This window comes from Haemaphysalis longicornis, unplaced genomic scaffold, assembly GCF_048455015.1.
Source record: "Haemaphysalis longicornis isolate Haplotype H1 unplaced genomic scaffold, Haemaphysalis longicornis Haplotype H1 scaffold_3, whole genome shotgun sequence".
NCBI lineage: Eukaryota > Metazoa > Arthropoda > Arachnida > Ixodida > Ixodidae > Haemaphysalis > Haemaphysalis longicornis.
In genome coordinates this window covers 95,456,589-95,474,636 of record NW_027526335.1, presented here as the reverse complement: position 1 = coordinate 95,474,636, position 18,048 = coordinate 95,456,589, and the positions used below count along the sequence as shown (strand labels likewise).

At 45.9% G+C, this 18,048-nt stretch overlaps 1 protein-coding gene across 1 annotated transcript in view; it reads left to right on the top strand.

Annotated features, from left to right (window-relative positions):
• Positions 1-346: 346 nt before the first annotated feature.
• The window catches only part of LOC144174896 (alpha-tocopherol transfer protein-like), a 37,001-nt gene continuing 19,299 nt past the window's right edge, over positions 347-18,048 (top strand). The window contains exons 1-6 of the mRNA XM_077703868.1: positions 347-762; positions 6,002-6,206; positions 7,818-8,069; positions 8,711-8,904; positions 11,426-11,536; positions 12,961-13,105. Of these exons, the coding sequence (XP_077559994.1) occupies positions 6,074-6,206; positions 7,818-8,069; positions 8,711-8,904; positions 11,426-11,536; positions 12,961-13,105 (835 nt within the window). The 5' untranslated portion in view covers positions 347-762; positions 6,002-6,073. The remainder of the gene's footprint in view (positions 763-6,001; positions 6,207-7,817; positions 8,070-8,710; positions 8,905-11,425; positions 11,537-12,960; positions 13,106-18,048) is intronic.

Sequence of the window (18,048 nt, the reverse complement as noted above, 5' to 3'; positions counted from 1 at the left end):
TCCAGAATAATAATGCAAGTAAAAAGAACCTCTGCAAGGGCTCTCACAGAGGTTGAACGTTTATCCCAACATCAGACCACTACGCTGCTTGGCGCCACCCTCGTCACCGGAGAAGGGCTGCAATGGTAGGAAAAAGGGGGTTGCTGGCTGGCGCTACGTGCGGTGCAACGTCCTTGAACCCGAGCGAGGGAAACGGACGTACAAATGAAAATATCACAACACAACAAAACGTGAGTGTCCACGGTGTCACTTTGCGCGGTGCTTAAATTGCGGATAACGTCTACAGCTTAGCACAAACACCGAAATTACGTCACTCGAGCAAACCAGACGGCGAGTTGCGTGCTCCAATCCTTAGACTGCGACGACGCAGCAGGCGGAAGGCCGGGCCGTGAGTGTGGAGCTTACTTTTTACAGCCAGCTATTGAGCAGGAAAAACTGGCCCCGCTAGGTTGCTTTGGTGTAAACAGAGTGGTATGCTGTGTATCCTACGAAGAACCCGTCACTGTTGCCGCCTGCGCCCATTCGCAGTGTAGTGCGTCGAGACTGGGGGGCGCAGGAGAGAGTGAGCCGAGGGGTGAGCCCGGTCATCAGCCCGTCTCGTGACGCGCTGGAAAAACGTCAACGTTGGCTCGCACAACCGCTTAGATGACACGTCGACGCAGGAAATCGGCCGCAGCGCCAGAAGGCAGCGGAGATTCGGCTGCAGCTGTCCGGACGAGCCGTGCTCAAGTGAACGGATACCCAGGTCGCTCTTGTTGAATGGTAAGTTTGCAGAGGTGACCCAGCCATGTAATTGGGTGTGTATGAAGATACGAAGAAAGGTCTGGTTGATAAGCGTTTGTTGTGTCTATTGCTTGTACCAATCAATACTTGCTTGCCCGCAGCGAAACATTACTCGCGAAAATATCAGAGGTGCTCTAGAAGTGGCTACACACTTGCATTCTTTTTTCACCATTACTAATGTCTCCTGGCTTTGGATATTTTGTTCTGCGCTTTAGTTAAATATATAATGGTTTGTGTGTGCGTGTATGTGTGTGCGCGAGTCGTGCTGCATTATGAACAGGAGTAGGTTCATTTACGTCACTTAGCTTGCGTGCATGCAGTGCTATTAGCCCTCAAAATCCGATAAAAAATTATTTTTTCGCAGCATTGCTTTTCACATGACGCCAGGATGTAAATTTTGCGGTAAATTCCTCTTTGTCGGGAAAACCTTATTATTACCCGGTGTTGTTAAACCCGTAATTACTCGGTTTTAAGCAGCGTTTGCTCCCTCTTAGCGAAAACTAGCGCAAAGAATCATTTCGTGACCTACCACGTGGGATGATAGTCTAAATGACCTTCTCGGACTTAATACTTACTCCCTCCTTGTATATTACCCTTTTAATTAAAGTAAATGTTAGATAGTTATCAACACGCCTAATTACCTAATTAAATTCAATATACCGTATTTTGCCAGTTTCGGTTCGGTTCCGGCAATTCTAGATACCTTGCGGTTATCTTACTAGCTAAAAATAAGCAGACAGCGGTTGCTACGCCACTGGCACTTATATTAAGGTAACCGAAGCTTTCAACACCATGCATCATAACATTCTTTTTCATTAACTTGCAGCAATTGGGGTAATTGAATATCTTTATTCCTTTATTACCATTGCAGATACTTTCGTGACCGTTCCCAAGTACCAATTTAAAAATCATGTTCCAAATAAGCACTCCTCACGTATATCTAAAGACACTATTCTGGGGCCACTTTTTATTGTAAATCAGTGATTTACATAATCGTTGAGTCTACAGGGCTGTCAGATGTTCCCATAAACCCTTCAATAAAGTGACGTCACCTTGTGTTATCCTGCATAACGCCGCGCCTGGCACTACTTCGCACTCCCAAGCGTTTTAAGTGCAATGCACTTCTTAAGCGACCCTGAACCTGCGTCCACCGGCGATGTCCGCGCACGTGGAGATGGGCGCGCGCAGCCTGGCCGCTGACATGGCACATACCCCCGTGGGGGATTGGTCAGGAATCGGGCGTGAGAAGGGCTAATGCACCTGCTTAACGGGACACTGAAGTGATATGTAAACATTGCGGGATTACTAGCGCAAATTGTAGTCCGGAGTCCCCAGGCCATGTTTCGACCACTCTAGGCGCGTTTACGCGATTTTATTTAGTAGAAAAACTAATTCGAAAATGCTGTCCTCCTCTCTTTACGCTCGCCCATTTTCTGTGGCGTTTTCGTGTGACGTCAGGAGGGGATGAGCTGGCAATTGGCTGCGCCACGGCTGCGCTACTGCACGGCTCCCCGGCCGATAGAGTCAGTCGGCCCAGCGTTTCGTCCGCCGGCCGCCGGCAGGTCGTCGCAATCAAGGAGGTTAAAAAAAATTGCTTGGTCGCAATTCGTTCGCTTAGTTGAAACGAAGCCAGGACACGTTTGTGAATGGAAGAATGTGCCTTTCTTTACTTGGTTTGTTTGTACACTGAATCTAGCTCCAAGTCAAGGTCGCTTCACACGAGCGCTGCACATGCGACGCTTCGCTCACTGGTACGCCAGTAGGAAAATATAAGGCCTCTTGAAGGCGGGAAAAGAGTCAGCGAAGTCAATATAGGTACTAAGCAAATAAAACCAACTGATATTTTTACCGTACAGCGTAAAACTAGGGCGCGGGAAGCACTTTTTTGCGCTGGGCGAACAAGCACAGCGGTCAGCAGCACGACTACGCATCTGCGAACGCTTTTCCGTCTACGAAATGCAATTGCTAGACGTGAGCTACTGTGGAAACTCGGGCGACGCTTACTGCACGATCGCAGTACAACAAATAATCACGTAAGCTGATTGAAATGCCAAAACTAAATAAAAGTGTAAACCAGTTGACAATATATACCTTATATTAGCAAGGCTTTCGCGTCCCGCTCCGTGGCTCAGTTGTCTGGGGCGCTATAGGTATGTCAACGCAAATGTTTTGCAAGTCACGAGTTCGAATCCCCGCGGGTACGTGCTTTTTTTGTAAGTTAACTTTTTTGTTTTCCGCCGATGTTTTCTATATTGAGTTCACCTTTTTTTGGGTCGCAAGGTTCATGGCTACACGAACTAGTTCACAAAACGCGCGCAGGCTGGCACTGGCGCGCTAGCGAGTTCTCGTTGGCGTGCTGTTGCCATAAGCACCGACTGCTTGCAGGCAGTGGGCACAGGCCAGAATGAACAGACCCTTGGCCTGGTGCGAACACGCTTTTTACGATACAGGCATGAGGGAGGCAAGCTCCAAATATGGGGGGAAAAGCGCATGACATTTGGGCGTCTGCGGGTACGCGGAGGGCGTTCATGGTTCATGCACTGCGTAGGTCTCGGCGAGTGAATGCTACGACTACAAGCCGTCCTGGGAGGCTTATCTTGTGAATTTTACAGCCGACAACATGGCAGAAGCGCGGTACGATGATTACTGAGATATTGAGAATGCCCATCCAACAACGCCATTGGTTATGTTTTACAGAACCGAAACCGAAACCGAAACTTGTGTGATTGCTAACCTTGGGCATCGTCCAATCACGGCGCCCCTCCTCCTAACGTCACAGCCTTAGTTGGTGCGGCCGCCGCAAACCACGCATGGTAGTTTTTCTTCTTTCGCGCTTTGTAAAATAATTTCCGATTTGTCAACCGGATAAACGATGAAAAGTGTGCTAATTTGAGCCAGTCTACGCAGTGCAAGCAAAAACGGGAGCGTGACAAATTCACTTCAGTGTCCCTTTAAAAGAGTACTGACACGAAATTTCAAAGCTGAGATCCGCTCTAGCAATCAAGTACAACGACAACACAAATAGGTGTCTGTGAATAAATGCATCTTTCTTTCTTTGCAGTTGTGTGTGTGTGTGTGATCTCTCTTTCGCGAACATTACCGAACCGCGCAAATTCAACTCGTGCATTCGCACTTTCACATTCTTCCCCTCGGGGAAATGCGGGGAATTTTTTAGATTGGCTGACCTAAAAACGCTAGGCTTTCTTAACGTAGCCTGACGTAACCTGACCTAACCCCCTAAATGTAGCCTAACATAGCGTCAACTGATCTAACACAACCTAACGTAATTTAACGTCATCGAATCAACAGAACCGATCATTTAAAATGCTTATAAACTACACCGAAAAAATAATTATCGAAACGACAAAAAATAAAAGAAATGAAAACCACACATGCACCGTAATCGAACGCCGTCCCTTTGGATCACGTGGCTAACCCTTAACCGCCACACCACCGTGCCAGATACTCCACACCGCGCGAGCAGAGCCTTAAAAATACAAATGCCGTCGGACGGCACTACAGCTGTGACTGCAGCGCTTAAGTGGACGGAGCAAAAGACACTCCGCTACAAAATTGCCTTTCTCATTCTAACGGCATAATAACCGCCGATGACACCAGGAATTATAACTGCACTAACGGCATTACGACTTAACGTGACGAGTCAAACCTGCATCTGTCTAGGTTGTCTCGTTGCTGCAATGATATCAAGGCAAGAGCGTTCAGTGTCCCATTGTCTCAAATCCCTCTGTAAAAAGCCTTCACTGAGCTTTGAAGGCTTTCCCCAAAGCCTTTAGTGTCCTAAAACGTCAGGGGTGTTGTCGTAGTTGTCGTCCTGGTACAGAGACGGCCGCCGCTTTAGAAACTATGTAATAAGCGTATTTTGTGTGAAATGCGATTTAAACCCAGGTTTAAATAGCGATTTAAATAGCGGCCCAGTGCGTTACCACGCTCTGTCCCCGCCCGCCACGGGTAGTCGAACAATGGTTAGACAAGTGTGGACTACGCGACAAGTAAGCGTTACGGCACGTGAGTAGAACATACAGTAGGGAATAGGTAAGTAGAAGGAACGAAAGCGAAGAAGGACGCAGATACTGTGGAGCAGTAAAGAAGCCTGTCGAGGTAATGCGCGCCAAAATACAAAGAAAGGATAGCGAAAAGACGCGAAAAGAATGCGGCGGTAAGGAAGCCGCTAATGCAAATCGCCAGCCTTTCGCCTTGCAAGCACGCTAGAAAAATAAAGTGCCCTGACAAATTTTATCGTGCGCATTAGAACGTCTAAAACATCCCGGTTCAATTCCCACCAAAGAACATTCACTTGCATTTCTACGGTGACATCGCAGGCAATAATATTCCTGTAAGCGACTGGTCTACATATAGTGCTGTTGAACTGGACTCTAGCTTGAAATGCCATCGCCACATTGCAACTGATTAGAAAATGACGTATAGCGTGAGAATACTAATTAAAACTCTGCCTTGTTTAAGTCAGGTAACACCAAAGTCACTGTATTTTTTACTTGTATACATTTTTTATTGGGCTGTTTTTTGTGGTAGCACTGACACCACTGCAGATAATGCAGATGAAGTAAAAGTAAGAAAGACTTGCCACATGCAGCCCGTTTAGAACTGAGGCTAAGTCATTGCTTCACTAAACCACATATTAATACTTCCGGAACATATTAAATATAACCATGGTGTTTGGAGGCATAAGACAACAAATAGGAGCTTAAAGACGCAAAAACTTCAAATACCATGCTTAAATAGTCTTGTGACACCGGTTGCGCTAAATAAAAAAAAAAACTATCTTACCAAAAGTTCCTGATAACAACGGGAAAGGGACAGTTTATTTATTTCGGATTTCTTTTAGGAATATTTTATCGGTGGACATTAAAACAGTCTGCACTTTACGTGAATTTAAACGCAAGCCTGGTAATAGAATTGAGATTGATGGACAGTTGCAGTTTAGCAAGCGCCACGCGAATTCTGAGGATTTCTTTGGTTCAGAATCCTTACCACGTACTGCTGGAACACCCACCTGGCAGAGAACGGGGGCATGACATTTCGTCTTAAGAACACGAATTTCTCTCCTTTACCTCCTCGGAACAAGGTTCATATTCACCCCCTTAAATTCCTTTCCCCGTGGTAACAATCACCGCCTCGCTGCCTATAGCCAGTTGCGCTATTCATTTGGTACTTCATGATTGTTCACTCGTTTTTATAGTCACCCTTTCTCAACGCCAAGTGGCACCGGCGCTGTTTTTAGAACGGACCATTAGGAGGGCTTGCAACAACCATGATAGAAGCCACAGTCGAACCGGTCATGGTTTCATCAACATCGTGTCAAGAGAACAGCGCCCCTGGCGAGCTTCGAGAAACAGCGGAGGCAACGCAGCGATCTCTGTCGGAGCTGCGGCTGCTTCTTGCAAGTGAGTGAGCATTGACAACTCACATGGAATCAAAATCTGTGTGGCATTCCTATACGTCACTGAGCAGTGTATCAAGAGTATAACTAAAACAGCACGTCAGAAAGACAAATTTAAGGGGGCACTTAAAGGGCCCTGCAACAATTTTTTCAACATTTTTCTAAATATTAAATGTTTGCAGAATGTAGTTAACCAACACATCCAGTACTTAGATTAGGTGATCGCGAAGTGTCTCAGCCAAAACGTATTGCTCTATGCCCATCAGATAACTTGGAAACTTGCTCAAAAGATTTTTCACACTTTCTTGGGCTTGACGTTCTTCGACCGCTGGAATTACGTCAGTGGGGTACCCGCTATTGATCGGCTTATTTTCATTTGCAGAAGTGAACGCATTCTATAGCCCCCTTAAAAAGAAATCAACAAAAGCAAATCAGAAACCAAGCCGCACTTGCTGCGACGAGCAAATCCCCCGGTGCCTCTCCGTGCTGGCGATAAATACAGCTTTTGCAGTGGTTTTAGACGCGAAAGAGTGAAAGCGTGTATCGGAAGCGTTGCACAGTGCTTTGAAGTCTGCTTACTTGTTTGAATACGAAAGCATTACAGCGATAGGAATTGGTGAATCGGAAGTGAGTACCAGGGGGCATTAGACCAGTTCGTAGAACACCGGTAAATCCGTATTGAGAAGCTGCGAGTTCCAATTGTAATAGCTTCAGGGAACCGGCATGACACATACGCAATGCACCAGTATAATAGCTCCATGGGAAGTTTTCCATTTTCCTCCCGACCGGCACACAAGCAGACTTCAGTGCACCCCAAAAGCTGTGTTCCATGCGGCATAGGCGTACGGTAGTGCTTAAAACGACTTGGCTGCCCCCGCACGCGTCTGTGTTAGATTCCCGTTCGTGCCAATGGCGGCTTCTGTAATCGTGAGGGCCAATCACATCGAGGGAGGATGTGACTAGATCGAATGACATTCGGAACACCAAAATAACAGAGTGCGCGTCATTATAATGAAAGCTTTATGAACCCGGCACGGCCCACACGTGACGTCACCATACAGTATCTCCAGGGCAGCAATAATGCTCCCGCATTTAAAGTACTAACCAGACAGCAGTGCGCCTCGAAAGCCGTATTTGTTGCAACGTAAGGCTTTTTCAAACGCTATTGCCGAGATTGTCATGGATTACAATGTAAACGCTCTCCTTACACAGTGAGTCCAGTGGAACAATGATAGCTCAATATATATCATTCACACGTATCTACTAGTTTCGGTTTGCACGATCAATTTACATAAATGTACCCAAGGTTCTCTCTGCGCTAAAAAAACGTTCGCGTGAGGGACCTTTCTCGCCGATGATAGCACAAGGACAGCTTGGCGAGCTTGTTGTTGCGTCACTTCATCAAGAGTGCTATATTTGCTGAATTGTTGCTCACAACTATACAATCTCTGTACGCTAAAACGACCTTTAAAAGGGTTATGCCACCAAAGATGCCAAAAAATTGGCTTCACGAGTCCCGACTGAGCCCGAAGAGATTCGACTTATATTACGAAATAAATGTTTTAAACTTTGTTTCATCTGTCATAAAACCGTAATTATTGTGAAATACATCCAGATGAGGTCACCTTGGACTGTCCAACGGATGACAAATTCCTGCTCAAGTTCCTCCGGGCCGCAAAGTATCGTGAGGACGACGCATTCCAGAGAATACAGAAGTATTTCCGCGCAAGGCAGAGATGGCCGGAAGTCTTCAGCGACCTCTCTCCCTCCACTGTGAATTACGAAACGGTGGTGGCACAGCACCGACTGGTCATAGTCTCCAAGCAAGTTGACCCTAAAGGACGAATAGTCGGCTTGACAAGGATGGGTAAGGATCTTAGTACTCTCGCTGAAACTCATAGCCATGTCTATTTTTATGCCGGCCTGCGAAGTTACAGATGTTGGTTACCGCGCGCAATACCTATTAATTTAGCACGCACCCTTCCTTACGAGATGTCCGTTGCAAAGAACAGTCCGGTGTATTGTGATTCTCCGTCGGGCTCGGGCCGACTGGGGAAAAAGGTGCAGCACTTCCTTCAAAGCACCTCCTCAATATGAGGTTCATTTTTTATTATTTATTTATTTAGACAATACTGCAGACCAGAACTAGGACCAAGCAGGAGTGGAAAAATAAAAAAAACATAGCATATCAGGCAAATGTAATTATACAATCTCTATCTTAGAAATACCAACAAAATAAAGGCAAAGACAAAACATTTCTACGTGCAAAAAAGATGATCAGTTGATGCATGAAGATTTGGCGAAGTGAACACAGTGGCGGTAAGACTATTCCAGTCATATATTGTTCGCGGGAAAAATGAATATTTATTTGAAAGAAGAAACTAAAACCACCCAACATAAACTCTAGCGTAGGCCATTTTGTAAGCGAGGCTAGTGTTTAAACTAACAATAATAACAGCACCTGTGTTTCGGGGAGTGGTCGCTGAACTCCTGACCTTTTCGTTCCAGGCTCGTGGAACAGTGGAATATGCCCGCTCACCGAATTTTTTAGGGCTTGCATTGTATTGGCCGAGTGGTCGCTGCTCAACGAAGAAGCGCAGGTTCGAGGCGTCGTTGGCGTAATCGACCTCAAGGGCCTAGAACTGTCCCACATCGCACACTACACACCCAGCGTGATCAGGATGGCTGCCCACATTGGTCAGGTGAGAACTCATAGCAGTGAGGAGCAGTACGTTCACTGTAACAAGTTGTTAGCGTTTCTGGTTACTTCAAGTTGCATCGCCCAACGAACATATCGATAAGAGAACAGCACTATGCATTCCCTTTTACTACCATAACTGGATCTTTAGGCAGCAGATTTGAAGAAGCGAGAGATCTTCCTTGAACACGTTGGTCAACAGTGGCGCACCCTAGTCTTTATGAATAGAGAAAAGCTCAAAAATTCACTCCTCGTTCATAAACCTTTGGGCAGTTGTTAAAAGCCGCCGTGGTGCGCTAGCAGGCCCAGGAAGGTACACGAGTCAGAATACTCGTTGGCCACGCGTATCTGCTTGCTTTAATGCAAATATCGCCGAAAAATTATAGTCTTTTGCCATGTCTTACAGGTACCTCCTCTGCTCTCTGCTCCCACACCTCATGCTCTTCATGTCACATCTTACTCCACTCGCGATGCATTGGTAGGAGGTTTACACCAGTTTACACTTTTATTTAGTTTTAGCATTCCAGCCAGCTTAGGTGACTATTTGTTGTTTTGCGCTCGTGCAGTAAGCATCCCCCAAGTTTCCACAATATCTCACGTCTAGCAATTGCATTTCTTAGACGGAAAAGCGTTCGCAGATGCGTAGTCGTGCTGCTGGCCGCTGTGCTTGTTCTCCCAGCGCAAAAAAGTGCTTCCCACACCCTAGTTTTACGCTGTAGGGTAAAAATATCAGTTGATTTTATTTCCTTAGTACCTATATTGACTTCGCTGACTCTTCTCCCGCCTTCAAGAGGCCTTATATTTTCCTGCTGCCGTACCAGTCAGCGAAGCGTCGCATGTTCGCTTGTGCAGCGCTTGTGTGAAGCGACCTTGACTAACCAAGCGTGAAGCGTACAAACTAACCAAGTAAGGAAATGCACATTCTTCTATTCAGAAACGTGTCCTGGCTTTGTTTCAACTGAGCGAACGAATTGCGACGACCTGTCGGCGGCCGGCGGACGAAACGCTGGGCCGACTGACTCTGTCTGAAGGCCGGGGAGCCGTGCAGTAGCGCAGCCAATTGCGAGCTCGGCTCCTCCCGACGTCACACGAAAACGCCACAGAAAATAGGCGAACGTAAAGAGAGGAGGACAGCATTTTCTAATTAATTTTTCTACTAAATAAAATCGCGTAAACGCGCCCAGAGTGGTCGAAACATGGCCTGGGGACTCCGGACTACAATTTGCGCTAATAATCTCGCAATTTTTACATATCACTTCAGTGTCCCTTTAATATGTAATAGCCATTGCTTGGCAGTTAACTCTACTCCGGCGTCGGAATAAGCTTTTAATCGGAAAAATACGAGCAATATTGAAAACTCCCAAGTTTTGCTCTGCACGACGTAAACAGCGACGTAATTTGGGAAGACTAAAGCAGAGTTACATGCGCGTTGACTACTTCCTAAAATTGAACTGATACCCTCAAGCCGATGTGGTTAAACCTATACAATAGCACAGCAGAGTTTTTCACCGGTGGAATTGGTAAGCGGCCACCAATCCCGCAAACAATACTTGTGACGTCATAAGGCACAGGCGAGAAATTGGCGGGTTAATCGATACTCCCTTTTCTGTCTTCCGTGATATGTACTTGAGTTGTTCGAAGTTCACCTTAAATGGACTTAAATGTACATAGAAAGGGCATCTATGCCTGCATTTTGTCTTTTAGCACCTTAAAAAGAAGAAATGCGCGTCAGAGAGGAGTTGAGATTTGTGATGGCATTCCTTATTTTATAACGTAAAATTTGCACTAACACGGACTTTTACGCAAAAGTAGCCGCGAACGTGAAGCCAACGCATGTAGAGTAAACGACGAACAGTTGTTTTGCACAAAATGCCTGTTCAGAAGTAGGCAACTTTGGTAACCCTCTGTCATTCACAAAGGGCCCCAGTGAAATCGTGGAGATTGCATCTGACTTCTTCAAGGTGAAGGCATTGTTTCTCGGCGGTCTGGTTGCGACTTAACGGGAACCTAACGGGAGAAAATGTGTCCCAATGTTGGAATTTACACCACTAACGATACTGATGCAAGCACAGAACTCCTTAACTAAGAACTTTGGAGGATTTGACGCTTGATTTCCGTTAAGCATGCAAATTAAAAAGATATAGCAGAACATTTCCACAAGGGCAAGCACCTTTTCCAAACTTCCTCCTAATGCCCCGGCATCAGCGAAGTGCCTCGACGGACGTAAACTGCGGAAACGGTATGCACTAGAAAACATCTTATGTAACGGCTCGATCCCTCCCTCACCCTTCCCCCTCCCTAACTCAATCACTCGCTCTCTCACTCGCTCACTCATTCATTCACTTATTCACTCTTTCACTCTCTCACTTACTGACTCACTGATTCACTCATCCTCTTCCTCACTCACTCACTCACTCACTCACTCACTCACTCACTCACTCACTCACTCACTCACTCACTCACTCACTCACTCACTCACTCACTCACTCACTCACTCACTAAAAGGCTGCGTTTTTATTTCTCAGCACTGTATTCCAGCACGTGTGAAGGCCTTCTACGTGATCAACCACTCTTCCCTGTTTAACGTGCTCTTCGCTACACTGAAGCCTTTCCTGAAGCCGAAGATCGTGCAACGGGTAACTAAGCGCGTCGCTCACAATTGTTACCTAATCGTTGCTCTCTTGTATATGCATTGCGGGGTGTCGCCAAACTGCAACCCTGGAATTGTACAGCTAGGTGTTGTTTTCTCTGCCTCTGGCTATACTCTTTGTTACTTCCATACGAACTTGCCCAAGCAATAGCTATTCAGCTAAAGCCCATATTTACTCTTTTCTAGAGTGTTTGTTCAGTGATTAGGCGGTAAGGGCTTGAGTCTATTTATATATTTTCTGTATAGTAGCGATTATTGCAGTGTATGAAGAGCGAGAAGCATTGCTAACTTTATCGTCGCCAGCACAGTCGGCGTGGTGGGTACCTAAATCAAGACAGTTTCGTAAAGTTGTTCGATTGCGAACGAAGGTTTTGCATTCCGCAACAACGCAAAATAATTTCATCCATAACGATTGGTTTATCCTGCGAATAAATTTTAAACATCTGCCCGTTGCGACTAGTACAAGATGAAGCACAATTAAGATGTATTACTCATTTATTCCACCCATAGCGGTACAAACTGATAACCCCATTTATGTTACTGCGTGTAAAGTGATGCAGAAAGCAGAAACCTTAGTCTAATACGAATAGATGAAAGTGCACGAACGATGAATGTGCTCCTTTCGAGATCGGTCAGTTCTTGCTAAGTGGTGGAAAATACAATTAAAATATCAGGCCTAGCCGACAATCAATATTGCCTGATTAAATGTTTGTCGCCTTACGAATCGTGAAACCCAATCCCACATTGTGTAAATCTTGGATAAGCATACATAGATGTGCACTTGAGTTATTCGAAACGCGTATATGTAAAATTTCAGCCCAGCAACGTTATGAATTGTAAAAATGCAGCTCTGCGTTCCACGCGATTTCTTGGCGGCTTACTGACAGCCCCCCAAGTTGGCAAATGATAGGAAAATTAGTTCATGCTCTCGTTCTAAATTTCTTCGGAAATACAGTTGGTTTGATTCTATGAGTAGGCGTAGAAGGTTTTATTCCGTTGACTAAAAACAAAACTTGATTTTGTTATAATGCCCCTTTGATGCGAAAGCCGGAAGATTCGGTATCTGCACATCTGTCATGTTTACATTTGGTAGCCTAACCACGTATAACTCATAAATTTCATGTGTTAAAATTAACCGCAACGGATATTAAGAAATAGCTTGATATTGCGTTTTGTATAGACATAAACTGTATTCCCAAGCAGAACTTACGAATTGTCTTATGCGGTGTAGTCACTCTAATCTGACACATTGGGTATGCTTCCACGGTTTCAATTTGTGAAGCGAATGTATAATCCAACGCTGCGCGCTTTCACTACTGCTAACGACTATTGAGGGGAAAGGATTAAAAATTACCCGCTTCAGTTCTTGCCCTCCCTTGATAATAATCTCTATGCATATATTTTTTTCAGGTCCACCTCTTGGGACATGACCTGCATAAGATGCATGGCGTACTTCCACCTGAAGTGATACCGGTCGAATTCGGAGGCACGTTCGAAAACTTCGACTGTGTCAGACAAGAAAAAGAGTTGTGCAGCTCCAACGGCTACTTTGAAAGTATGTGTCGCTATGGGTACAAAGAACAGTGAAGAACTGCATTGCTGTTAAAGGGATCCAAGCGGCCACTGGGGACATTGTCGACATCGCATTATAGTGCACGCGACTTCGTTACACCGCTATTCATGTGACCTATCGCGGCTCGACGAGGTTGTTATGGATCGTGGCGAATATTGCACGTGGTTCAGTGCTTTGTGTGCAGAAGGAACTTCCGATAGTGAAAGCAGACACTGCCCATCACTTAGTTCCCCTAAACACAAAAGTCTCGCCTAGATGTGAAAGTGACAAGACACGTGAGCTGTATGCAGGGCCACGATGACGCGCCGTTCGAAATATTTGTCGCGGCTTCATTTAAACGCAATTCGATCAACCTTTTTAAGGCACGTTCACCTTTATCAAACTTACCTTCACCGTTTTCTCCACCGCGACGATGACATAGTCATGGCGCGGACTGTTTATTTCTCACCACGAAAATAATGTCAAACAACCCACACCACTGAGCAAATGGCTTGGTATTGTATGTGACGATGACAATGGAGATAAGTACTTCGAGCCTCCTGCCACTTCGCTGTTAAAGCTGCCGCCCACGTCAGCTGTTTCCAAGTTATCTACAAGAGTAATTATAGGGACTTAATCCCGAAACTAGCAAAAAACGATTACGCTACCAGAGTATCCGTGTAGGCATGACAACGAAGGCGATTGTCCAAGCGTCGCGGCAATATTAACACAGAGAAGAAGAAAGCGACGCAATGGTGAAAGTGTCATCTTGGCACCAACCACTTGCGGTTTGCAAAATTGGGGTAACAAAGAAGGGATATATATAATTGCATTCAAGCCTTTCTTTCTGCTTCAGGTCAATTGAATTGCTGAATGGTGCAAAGTATAGGGTAATTCGGGTTTTTATTTATTTATTTATTCAGTTACCCTCAAATCCCGAGGGCATTACAGAGAGGAGTGGGTACATACATACATGTACAGCATACAAATCAAAATACAACAACAGAAAAATTGTAATCCAGTAACATCGCTTGCTACAGGGTTCAACTAAGGCTGCGTACAAATAAAATTAGTAATAACTAGCTTTTATTGTACGGCCTGTGTCTTTCCAGAGAAAAATTAGTCTTTTGAGGGCCTCACGAATTACAGTAAAGTATTTAGCCGTGGCTAGTGCCCCCTTGTGAGTACGATTCAAAAACTTTTAAGGCATCATCATCATCATCAACAACCACTAGTGGTAATGAGAGGGCAAAATCGCACCACGACACACGTTTCTGCTGCCGGTGTCGTCTCTATTCCGCTGTACTCAGAACTCTCTACATCGACAGTAGCCGCGAAGCTTTTTCGGGCACAGAAGCGCACCACAGGAGAAGACGCAAGAGAACACAACAATGCCGGACGGCGACCAAAGAAGCAGGTTCTCGCTGCACCTGAAACCCCCCACCGGCTAACACCAGTGCAACAGTTGCGACGCGGAGATTACACGCCAGAGATATATTTCTTTGGTGCCGAAGACATAGCCGCAACAGAAGAGGACATAATCACGACAGACCTACCATTTGACGTAGAGGAGTGCATGACTTCAAATAAAATTCTCTTCTGTCTCATTTTGGCAGGTTAGCAGTCTTAGGAGTCTCTCTGAATTTTTCAGACCTTCTGCGCTAGCATGTTAGACCGAAAGAATTTGGACGATATAAATGGGAATTTGACGGTCGCGCAGAGCGGCCACGATCGCTAGGTATTGTTCGGCAGCCGTGTGAAGCCCGCGCATGCGTGCTTCCGGTGTTGCGTCCGGGGGCCGGAGTCCCGCCTAATACTCTGCTGTTGAAAAGGCCCTGCAACATTTTCCACTTTTTTTTTTCAAAATCTTGATTGCTTCCAGAACCGAGTAAGCCAACACATTCAGTGCATAGATTAAGGGATCGCAAAGTACCGGAGCCAGAAATTACGACTCTATGCCCATCAGATAGCTAGAAATTTGCTCAAAAGATTTTTTTCTTTTTCCCGGTCTTGGAGTTCCCCGACCGCTGGAATTACGCCATTATATGCAGTGGTGTAGCGGCAATTGGCCGACTTTCCTTTAATTGAAGCAATGAACGCATTCGATAGCTACTTTAAAAACAAAGCCTCAAAAGTGAAGCAGAAACGCGGGGCGTATCAGCTACGACGAACAAATCACGCAGTGCCGCTCCTCGCTGGCGCTAACTATACCTTTCGCAGTGCTTCTAGACGCGAAGGAAATAGTCAAAGCGCTTAACAAAAGTGTTGGAGAGTCCCTTTACAGGGAATGTTTTAGGTGTCTCATCAAACGCGAAAAGTGACCGTGGTAGTTGTCGGCGTCAACACAAGTGGCACAAAAATGGCCGCTGCTGTACAGAGGAAATGCATAGGTTTATGCGCGATTTCAACCCTGGTAGCCAGAGCAGAAGCCACGTTCTCTAACGGGGCTAACCCGGCAGCGAGACAAAATTGACCAAGAATTAGCCTTATGCCTTTGTCGTGACAGGTTCACTCCGAGGCACATGCGTAGAACGGTTGCATGCGGATGAGAGCTCTGACTGGAGTTGCAGCGTGAAGTGCTGCCGGTATGCTTGTCGAAGTATTTGGCGTCAAAACACGAATAAAAGAACAAAGAGCCGCGAACGCGACGTAGTAGCATGGGTTTGATCATTGGTAGGCTTTCGACTTCAAATACGTAAACCTGAAGAATTTTTTAATTTTTCCCTGAGCGCGCCCACGGGTTACCTAGAAGGCGCTTCTTTTGTTTCTGCTTTATTAAAGCTAAGCACAGGGATGAGACACGTCGCAGTCAACAATCTTTGAAGTCCTTTCGTTGCTGCAGACCTTGCCGAAGCCAGCGTTTTTTGCTCATTGGGCCATAAATGCATCCACATTAAAAAAACACCCCTGTACTTTTTGTTATGTCAGGTGAGCTTCTAGGCGCTGTCTGAAGAAGAGGCGGCGGGCATTAACTATACCTAAAGACGAGTCAGCACAAGTTGTAGCGGAACCTGTCAGAACGGAGTTCTGAGTATTTGGGATTGTGAATATTTTAGTTTTATTTTTAATAACACTTCGATATCGCTACGATTATTTTCTTTGGAATGACTGACGGACCGTGAGCGCAGGCACCTAGCGGTGGAAGCTCACCCAAGCAAAGCTGTGACCAGCGGCGGTTTATCGGGAGGCAGTTCTGCCCCAAAATCAGCTTAACCAGAAGGTGATAACTTTTACGAGCCCACCTCTGTATACCATGGGTTTCTTCGGGCAAACGCACATAGGGGTGCTTTCCGGCCTACCGCACTTCTTTGAGAGGTGGTTAGTCTGGAATTATTCAGTGTAATACAAATTATTTTCGCAAAGCTGATTTTGAAGATTAAAGTTTGTCTTGTAGGCAGCTTCAAGTTCAGCACTCTCCTCTACCGAGCCATGAAACCTATAAACTTCACATGTATTGGCAGTTAATTTTATAGCAAATTTCTCCAAGACTACTTAGAGCTCTGCAAAATATTCTTTCAGTGTTCGTATACAAGATGTCTTTATAACTTTTCAGCAATGGCTTTACTACGTTACTGAATGGCCCGCCTTTTGAACTAAGAAGCTGCGGTGATTCATAAATAGCGGCTTTCTCCTTTACTGGACATTAAAATGATCTTGTTGATGAAGTCGGACTACGGCGTGTTTCATGCGCAACACTTTATGCGCATACATCAAGGCCAATCCTTTGTCTTGATTAGCGTTACTTGTGATAGAATTAGGGATTATGTGTACAGCTCTGGCACGTAGCAACAGCCTTAAGAGTCCACAATGTCGTTTTCCGAAAACGGTGAAGCGGGTCCGAAGCAGCCCTCCCAGTGCATTCTCATAATCTGCTATTTTCGACTTTGTTAGAATTGCGTAAAGCCCGTTCTACATGGTGCTAATTCGTAGCTCCGGCGCCGCTTGTGCGGCAAAACGATCTGTTTTAGTATTTTCACTAATGCGGCCAACTTCCACATGCCAATATCCGTTCAAAGGAAAAGGTTGACTGCTCGTGGCGATTTGGTACGGCAACGAGGACTGATCGTTTTGACGCAAGGGCGTCGCCGCAGCTGCGAAATTAAAATACGCACTAGGTATAACGGGCTTGTGTTCATCCCCGAGGGCTGGACAGCCACGGGCGAGTTGTGCTGCCAAGTTGTAGTGTGTGCGAGATACGGCCGCAGTTGCATTCGGCAAAAGCGACCTTATCTGCGGCGAGCTCCATAATGCATGTTTTGCGAGTATGACGCGCCCGGTAACTGAACTCGCCTCTCACGTTGGTTCCCCACCATCATCTCAGTCCCGAACACGCGCGACCGGCCAGAGTTATCTCTTTTGTATTTCTGCAACGCGAATCACAGAAGGTTTTTGGAACCCTTGGAAAAGAAGATTTTGAGGACATACGAAGCTGTCCTCGGATAAGCGCTCGGAGCCCTTTTGAATTGCTCCATCGCTCCTCCACTCTACCATCGCTGGGAGGGCTGTGTCGCCGCGCAAAAAGGGCGTATTGTGAAACTGATAATGCATGAATGTTTATAAATAAAGCAACTATTTTAAACAGAGCTAGCCTCTGAACTTGATTGATTGGTCGATTGCAGGGTTTAACGCTCCGACGCAACGCAGGTGACGCGACGCAAGGTGTGCCCTAGTGGAAGGCTCCAGATTAATTTTGACCACCTGGGGATCTTTAAAGTGCACCCAAATCTAGTACCCAAGAGCGTTTTAGCTTTTCACCTCCATCAGGAAAGCGGCCGCCGCTGCAGGGAATCGAACCCACGTCCTCGTGCTCAGCATAGCCTCTGAACTCATTCAGAGAGTGACGGAGCTAGGAGCTGCATGTTTAGATGTGATTTAAATGGGTCGTGGACAACTTTTACAAACGAGTGACCCATTATGCCGGCGGATACAGTTCAGCGACATATCCA